General features: G+C 32.2%; 2 protein-coding genes across 5 annotated transcripts; both read right to left on the bottom strand.

The window, feature by feature from the left end:
- Positions 1-994: 994 nt before the first annotated feature.
- LOC107922158 (protein BASIC PENTACYSTEINE6) lies at positions 995-3,995 on the bottom strand. 4 transcript variants are annotated; one of them, XM_016852040.2, is made up of 4 exons: positions 3,737-3,995; positions 2,780-2,843; positions 2,485-2,658; positions 995-2,324 (listed from the first exon to the last, which is right to left on the bottom strand). In XM_016852040.2, the coding sequence occupies exons 3-4, from the start codon at positions 2,551-2,553 to the stop codon at positions 1,383-1,385; spliced, it is 1,011 nt and encodes a 336-aa protein (XP_016707529.1). In that variant the 5' UTR covers positions 2,554-2,658; positions 2,780-2,843; positions 3,737-3,995; the 3' UTR covers positions 995-1,382. The 4 variants fall into 4 exon arrangements, with proteins under 4 accessions (XP_016707529.1, XP_016707531.1, XP_016707528.1 ...); XM_016852042.2 differs by having other exon boundaries at positions 2,780-2,832; positions 3,737-3,974; XM_016852039.2 differs by having other exon boundaries at positions 2,775-2,843; positions 3,737-3,969.
- Positions 3,996-4,656: 661 nt separating this feature from the next.
- On the bottom strand, positions 4,657-6,092 carry LOC107922160 (uncharacterized). The gene is made up of 3 exons (XM_016852043.2): positions 5,875-6,092; positions 5,479-5,649; positions 4,657-4,936 (listed from the first exon to the last, which is right to left on the bottom strand). The coding sequence occupies exons 1-3, from the start codon at positions 5,968-5,970 to the stop codon at positions 4,853-4,855; spliced, it is 351 nt and encodes a 116-aa protein (XP_016707532.1). The 5' UTR covers positions 5,971-6,092; the 3' UTR covers positions 4,657-4,852.
- Positions 6,093-8,004: the final 1,912 nt, after the last annotated feature.

The raw sequence follows: 8,004 nt of genomic DNA, 5'->3' as shown, positions 1-8,004 counted from the left end.
GATGTACTTATTTAACACTTCAAATCTAATATTTTGGAGTCTTTTTTTTTAATTTTATTTTTTATAAACATTTTAAGTTTACATTATTTTGAATTATTTTGTAATTTTTTTTACAGGGAGCCATGTTGCATTGGTACCAATTTGTAATTCGAGTTGAAAATTTCAACTCAGTTCGAATTTGGAAAAATGAATTATTTATTAGAGTTGATTCAAAAAACTAAATAACTCTAATAACTTAATTTGTTTAACTTGAAATTTTAGAAAAAATAATTTTTTTAATAGAGTTGAGTTTTGCTCACCTTAACCAAAATCATATTTTGATTATATATATAATTGAGTGGAGTTGAGATTGAATACAATTTTTAAAATCTTGACTCAATTTGATACTTGAATATTCAGGGAAGGTTTAAGGTTCAGTAAACCCTAAACCCTAAATTTAAAAGTAAACGTGAAGGATGTGTTCTACATAATGTGGAAGATCACACTTTATTTAACTTGAATGTACTTGGAAAGTCCTTACATTATAAGAATTGCATTAAATTAATCTCTTTATTATTAAATGAATCAATTTAATTTTTGTACTATTAAAAGAAATTAATAAAGTAAAACAGGAATAGAATTAATATTTACTATATAAAAAATGTCAATTACTGTTTAACAAAGTTAATATATTTAAAGTATTTATAATTTTGTGAATGAAATCTTTTGTTTTGAATTGAACTGCAATTGAAAAAAGTAATTTTCAAAATATTTTTTATAGAGTAAAAGTTAGATTTGTTAAAAATTGGACTTATTTAATTCTTTTTAATAGTATAGAAACTAAATTGATCCATTTAGTAATGGGACTAATTTGATACAGTCCTTACAATACAGTTTGATACAGTCCTTACAATACAGGGACTTCCCAGGTACTTAATTCTTTATTTATATGGTTACCTAAAACCTCTGGTTATCAAATTGTCATCCTACCTATTAGAGAAGCAAATTTGGTGGATTAAGCTAATAAACTGAAACTTGATTCAAGTACAACAAGACGTTTGAGGTACAATACTTTTACAATTAAGTAGAGAGCTACAGCCAACATAGTGCCAAGTTGACAACCCCATCATTTTTCCAAGCTTGGATGTGCCAATGGTAATGGATGCTTTCTCCTCTCTTCAAATACCAGGCTTGCTAATGGAAGATCGAGACATATCAGAGTTTCCAGGGAAACCCGAAATTAAGTTGGCATTACCCACCTACTACTATTCCTTACTACAGTTATTTCCGGATCATTTATTTTTCCTACACTGCTACAATGACTAACGAAAGAAACATGAGCCATGGATGACTCTTCTCTACTTCTCCATACCATCCCATTTGCATTTGGTATCTTGAGCAACCTACTTGATGGTGATGTAGCGGTTTGTCCCATGCTTGGCCCAGTGGTGCTTAAGATCAACAGGGTTGGACAAATCATAACCTTCTGCTGCAAGCCGAGTAAGCAGCTTGTTGAATGCGCTTCCACTCATCTTTCTGCCTCCGATTCGGGCATGTCTTTTGTTGGGAACTGCCGGCAAAGGATACATTGACAAGGAGGTTGTGCAACATGAAGATTGCCATCCCCCGTTTCCCCATTTATAGCACTGTCTTAGGACTCCGGTGCAGGAACAAACAGGCGGTGCCATAGTCGAGTCATCAAATACAACTTGATTCAACCCCAGATCCTTACCTTTCCAATCAGACTTCGTTGTCACTAGCTGTTTGTTGAGATCATCACCTGCACCACCCACATCTTGTCCACCCTTCCACTCATGTGACTTGCCAGACATAAGCTTATCCGAGTCCTCGTTCTCTTGTTTTACCTTTTTTGGAGGCTTTGTAGCCTTCTTGTTAGATGCAATTACCTTGGCCTCTTTTGCTCGTTTACCCTGTCTTGACTTTGCAGCTTCAGAGGTACCTGGCGTCACTGGTAGGACATCACTTGCATGCATTTCCCTTGAGTTATAAGGAACTTCACTAATGTGGGGCAGATGGTGAACGTGCTGCTGTGGATGTTGCATGTGCTTCACTCCACGTGAGATATGGAACCCTGGAGGACAAGAGGATATATTGCCAGATGCCAAGGAGTTCTCTCGATACTGCAGATTTGCTATGGCATTATCACGTTCTGCTATAGCATTATTTCGCTCAGCAATCGCTGCATCTCGCTGCAAGAATGCCATATCTCTCTCAGCAATAGCTGCCTTCTTCTCAGAAAGTGCTAAATTCCTTTCTTGAATAGCTGCGTCTCGTTCAGCCATAATGGCCATTATCTGCTTCATTGATGGCTGATGCATCAGCCACTGCAACAATAATCCTCAAAAATTATCATCATTGACAGAAGTTTTCAGAAAATGCTGAAATTGAACACATTAATCGTAGAGGGGAGTTAATTCATTTATGTTGCTGTTTTACATCACTCTTAAGTATCTATAATCTGCAAAAAAACCCTCCTTAATATACCTGGCCCTGAGCTGTTCTATACTGATCTGCTTTAAGTCTTCCATTTTCACGATGCCCACCATCATCCATCGAAGACTCCAGGAAATTGTTGAGGTCGACAAATACAGTCTCAGAACTCTGGTGTGAGGGTTGTATTAGTCAAGCAAGCATCGCATCACTTCGGGGCAGACAATCCTGTATAACAGAAAAGTTGGACGAGGGAAGTAATAAGATTATGTTATTAATAGCAAAGGATTACACCATTGCTATCAGAAAAACAGCAGATATCATCCCACGGAAAATGCTAACACCTTACAATCGAAAGGCGTATGAGGAGCAAAACCACATCCTTTCAGCAGCTGATCTTCCCTGAATTACAACTGATGCATAATTACATCATCAAAAACAAAGAAACAAAAGTTTAATACCCAACAATTCTTAACTTATTAGCAGGGATTCTATCAGTTCAACGAGATTCATTTCCTAGTTCAGTCAAGAGGTATATCAAGCATACCAATCATTCAAAAGGTTGGTTCCAATGTAGAATCATTGGAGGCAAAAACAACTCCCTCCTATATCTATAGGTAAAACTATTCTATAATATCAATCCAAATAAAGATCCCTGGGCCTTAATAATTGATTTTAAATTCAATGCAATCCTTTCTCCTAACTTATTTGCCGTTTTAGAATCAAACCATAGATTCAGTTGTAAGCAAGAAATAAGTAACAAATATTTGACACTTAAAAACATCAGCTTTAACACTTAAAAGAATATTGACATAATATTTTAAGTCTACTACTTTACTACATCAAAACTGTTTTTAAAATGAGAGACAATGAAGCTAAACTTTCGGGCAAGACTTGAATAAATGTAGAACATACTAAAAGACTTGTAATTATCCCATATCAAGAGCTAAAAGACCTGATTCTTTCACAAGCCAAAACAGTCAAAAAGAAAAATATATATTAAAAAAAAGTATTTTCCAGTCCTAAGCTAAAACCCAAAAAAAAACCCAGAACCCAAACAACTCTCGGTTTTTTAACTTCACTCCCATAGCTGTTTCAAAGAATCCAAATTCATAAAACCCTAGAAATGGGTGTGAAAGCACTCTTCCCTTGCTCCCTCAAAGCACTAAACACAAAAATTAATGAAAGCCAGGTGAGCGAAAGCAGGAAACAACTAAAACTAAGCATAATTAAGATGGGTTTACAGCCAAATCGATGATCAAACATGAGAAGAACAAAAAGTGGGTGTAGAAGAGAAGAAGCTCACCGGTGGAAGAATTAAAGAGGAGGAAATAGATGGGAAAACAAGGCATAAATTTTGATAAGTTGAAGAAATATGTGGAAAGGAATAGTGGAAAGAAAGGAAAAACAGAGGAATTTTTCCTTAATTTTTGTGTCCTGAGACCTTGATTTTCCACTGTAGTCTCGTCACGTTCCGCGGGTGGGATATAAACCTAAGCACTCAATCACACAATCCATCGCCTAAGGCTAATCCATTTTTGTTTTAATAAAACTTGGAATTCTTTTTAATGTAAATTATTATAAAAAATTATATTTACTTATGAGCTACGGTTAATATATTGCTATCGAAGTAAATACATACATTAAATTGTGTGAAATTGATTTAACATCTTATATACATTTTACCCCTTTCAAATTACTCAAGTTTTCAACTAACCTAAACAACAATGATTTTAATTTTTATTGATGCTACATTACTATACAGTAACATATTGCCTTAAAAAATACCCACAGCTTGTATTAAAAATATAGTATTTGAGAAAATCATCAATCGAACAAACCATACTACGTTATAAAATGGGCCTCAGTTGACTTGGATTGTAAACCCTCTGCTCCCTAAGTTTAATCCCCCTATTATTGTAGAGAAAGAACACTATCCATTTACATTTACACATTCCAAGCTTATGAATTCAGAAACAAACGCATCAGACAATACAACTCGAATTCAGCCGACGCAGATGCCTGAGAACCATTCTCAAATCCTTTGATCTTCTCATTGTGGAATGGAGCATCAACTTGCCTGCTATTATTCCTTACAATCATGTTTTCTATAATCACATATGGTAACCCATTAAGGAACTTAGGACTGACTTAGGGATCCATGGTTAACATCTTACATACTAACATTCTGCAATGGAAATAAAAGCAACCAAATCAGTGTTCATCTGTCCCCGTAACTGACTTAATTATATACCGAGTCAAATACACATGCACACGCACAAAAAAAGAAGGATGAAAATCGCGAATCCAACGGATTCGGCTAAGTGCTAAAACTGAAAACATCTCTTTAGTTGTTGGAAAGACATGCCAAAAGAATCCAAAAGTTATAATAGCTGAAATGCAGCAACCATTAATGGCAACTCTAATCCTTCTTTTCCCTCTTCTCTACGCTTGACTTGCTGAGGATAAGTACACCAATTACAATGATCATGGCACCTGCAAACCACTGTCAAACCTCTCATAATCAGAATATGCATGTTACTGAGTTAATTGCTTAAAACTTTGGTTTCCAACCATTTTTCTAACCAAATATATATATTACCATTTTGTTTTCAATTTCATATACCAAAGAAAATTTATGTCATCAATATATATCAAGTAACTCCAATCCAATTAGACACCATAAGCATTAAAGTTTGATTAGGGACAGACATAAGTAATCAAAGTTAGGGTGTTTGAAATTATGTACTTGAAAATCTCCTATTCTTCTATAATGATTTATGACATCCATAAGGAAAGTTACATAAACCTAATTGAAAATTTTACCATTACCATGCTTCTGCTTTTGGCAAGTAAACTCAATTAGACACCAATGGTGATGAGTTTATGTTGCAGACTAACCAGTCCCTCCTACAGTTTAACGACATATACATTAAAGTTATCCTTTAAAAGTCTTGAACAACGATTCATCGGTTCTTCACCTTGTTCTTGTCATTTGTTAGTAATTGCTAAGATATTTAAATATCAATTCATTTATTTGGGAGTTACCTTAAACGACAATAGTTCCTCGAACAAGAAGAAGCCGGCAAGCCCAGAAGTGAGGAAATTAGTAGCAAAATTCGTAACTGTTGCTTGAAGAGATGAAAGAGCTTTCAAGCTGTTAACATAACATCCCCACATTATAACGTTGAAAAATACGACCAGACCGTATCTAATTACCTGTAAAAATTAAGAAACATTCACGTAAAGATCCATTATCATTTTAAAATTACAATTAAATCATGGGGTCAATTGAGAATCCATAAGAACGATGTAAATTTTATGGGTAATTTACAAATAAATGTAAGATTAACTCTGTGAAAACGAAACCACATGAACACGAGTTAGAAGCGAAATCGAGATGGTTGATTGGAGTATAAGAAGATTGGGTAAATGAAAAGTTACCGGATGTAACAAGAATTTAGCGGCAACGGCAGCGAACGCAGCGTTGAAACCAGCTGAGATTGCCCAGGCGTAGCCTTTCCCACTGCTACCTTCCATCTCCTAGTAGACTGATTTTTTCTGCAGGAAAAATGCAGACAAAATTCTACCGATTTTTCGCTCTATTGAGAGCTCTAATGGCCCAACACTTAGCCATGCTAGTCCATTGGGCCAGTTTAAGCATTATCTTTTGAGCTATTTTAGTCTCTTATTTTTAGAGCTGGAAAAATAGCCTCGAGCTCAAAAGTCCATCCCTGTTGATTCGAATTCGCAACGATCCAAATTTGAGAAAATTTAAATTTTAAAATTTTGAGTTAAAAAAAACCTAAACCTAAGAAATCCCAAGCTCAAGAAAATCCGAACCCAAGTTGATCTAGGACCAACTTGAGATTGGGATCGAACCCAAGAGCGATTTGATTTTAAGCCCAGATAGATCCAATCTAAAATTCAAAAAAGTCCGAGTTTATGAAATTATATTTTAAATATTATATAATTGTATTAAAAAAGTTATAAATAACAATATATCTTTATGTTAAATTATAAATTAAAATAAATTTTTAAAAAGATTAATTATGAATGTAAAATAATTTTTAATGCAACTATTATATATGTATAATAAATATTGAAAGTTAGTAATTATTTAAAAAATTAAATTTAATGATTATGCAAAATATGAAATGATGTAATATATTAATTTAGTGATATAAAAATGAAATTAAACTTAAAGAATTTATCTATCAAATTTATTAAACTTTTTAGTTAATGAAAAATCAAATTTGTATGTGCTCATTGTATCCATAATTCATATGAAAAATTAAGACAACAATCTCTTTTAATATTTTATTTATATTTTTAACATTTTATGATTTTTTTTCTAGTTTGTTAGTATTTTTTATTATTTTGTAATTTTATAATATTTTACAATTTTTATAATATTCTGAATTACATCTAGAATGAACTTGACAAATAGGTGCTCAAATTCAAATAAACTTGAACGTTCATTTGTCCAGGTTCATTGTAGACGAAATTTTTAGTATATTTTGTACAATTTTTAGGATTTTAATTTTCTTAATATATGGTATGTGGCATGCCACTTCAGTATATTTGTCCAAGTGGCATGTCATATATCAGCTTCTCATTGATTTTGTCATCACGTAAGTGCCTATTAACAATCAAATCGATTAATGACGATTTTCATTATCAGAAGGGTCTAGTTGATTTTTTTTTCTCATTGAGAGCTCAATTGAGTTCATTCTTATTTCTTACGACCTTAATTGTTTTTCTTTTACTAAGTACATTTTTTTATCCTTAAGCTTAAATATAATAAATATTTTTCAATATTCAAAATTTAATAATAAAATAAAAATTATTGAGATGTCAATTTAGTAATATAATAAATAATAAAAATACTTTAGTCAATTTAATTTTTTTTCCAAAACTTGTGTATTATAATATCTTAGATAATAATTCGAATAAATAAAATTTATATACATATCATACAACCATAAATGTTACGTACAAATAAACAAAAAAATATTACATAAAAATTCATATGCATATTATATAATAATATAATTATGTTTATAAAATTCTGATTCATTACATAATTATAAACATTACATATAATAAGTACTTTTTAGTTATGTTATATACAATATCCATTAAAATAAAACATCTATATAAATTTTTTACTTTATATGAAACAAATTTGTATTATGTTATTATCATTTGAAAGAAATTATTTATTACATTTGAAATATAATTTATAAACCATAAAAATTATTTTAATTTGTTTAAGCCCGTTTGACCTAACCCGATAGAATCCAAGAAAATCCGAGCTTTAAAAATTCAAACTCGAGAAAAATCTGAGTTCAAAAAAGCCCAAGCTCGAGAATATCAAAGCTTGAGCTTATCTGAATCTAAAGACAACCCGATCCGAGCTCACTCGAACCTGCTCGTTTGCTACCTCCACTTATTTTATTTTTAGGGTTAACATGCACTTTACCCTCCTGAACTTGAAAATTACCTAATTAGTACCTAAATTTTTTTGTGCCTCGTTGGTACCTAAACTTATATTCTGTTACACACATTGCC

This window comes from Gossypium hirsutum, chromosome D01 (genome assembly GCF_007990345.1).
Source record: "Gossypium hirsutum isolate 1008001.06 chromosome D01, Gossypium_hirsutum_v2.1, whole genome shotgun sequence".
NCBI lineage: Eukaryota > Viridiplantae > Streptophyta > Magnoliopsida > Malvales > Malvaceae > Gossypium > Gossypium hirsutum.
Note: the sequence above shows the minus strand (reverse complement) of the source record. Positions and strands in the feature narration are given on the sequence as shown.

Coding starts and splice junctions, on each gene's coding strand:
- LOC107922158 (XM_016852040.2), bottom strand. CDS start 2,553: ATGGATGATGGTGGGCATCGTGAAAATGGAAGACTTAAAGCAGATCAG. Junction 2,325..2,484: donor ATAGAACAGCTCAGGGCCAG/GTATATTAAGGA, acceptor TTATTGTTGCAG/TGGCTGATGCATCAGCCATC.
- LOC107922160 (XM_016852043.2), bottom strand. CDS start 5,970: ATGGAAGGTAGCAGTGGGAAAGGCTACGCCTGGGCAATCTCAGCTGGT. Junction 5,650..5,874: donor CTAAATTCTTGTTACATCCG/GTAACTTTTCAT, acceptor TAATTTTTACAG/GTAATTAGATACGGTCTGGT. Junction 4,937..5,478: donor AGGAACTATTGTCGTTTAAG/GTAACTCCCAAA, acceptor GAGGTTTGACAG/TGGTTTGCAGGTGCCATGAT.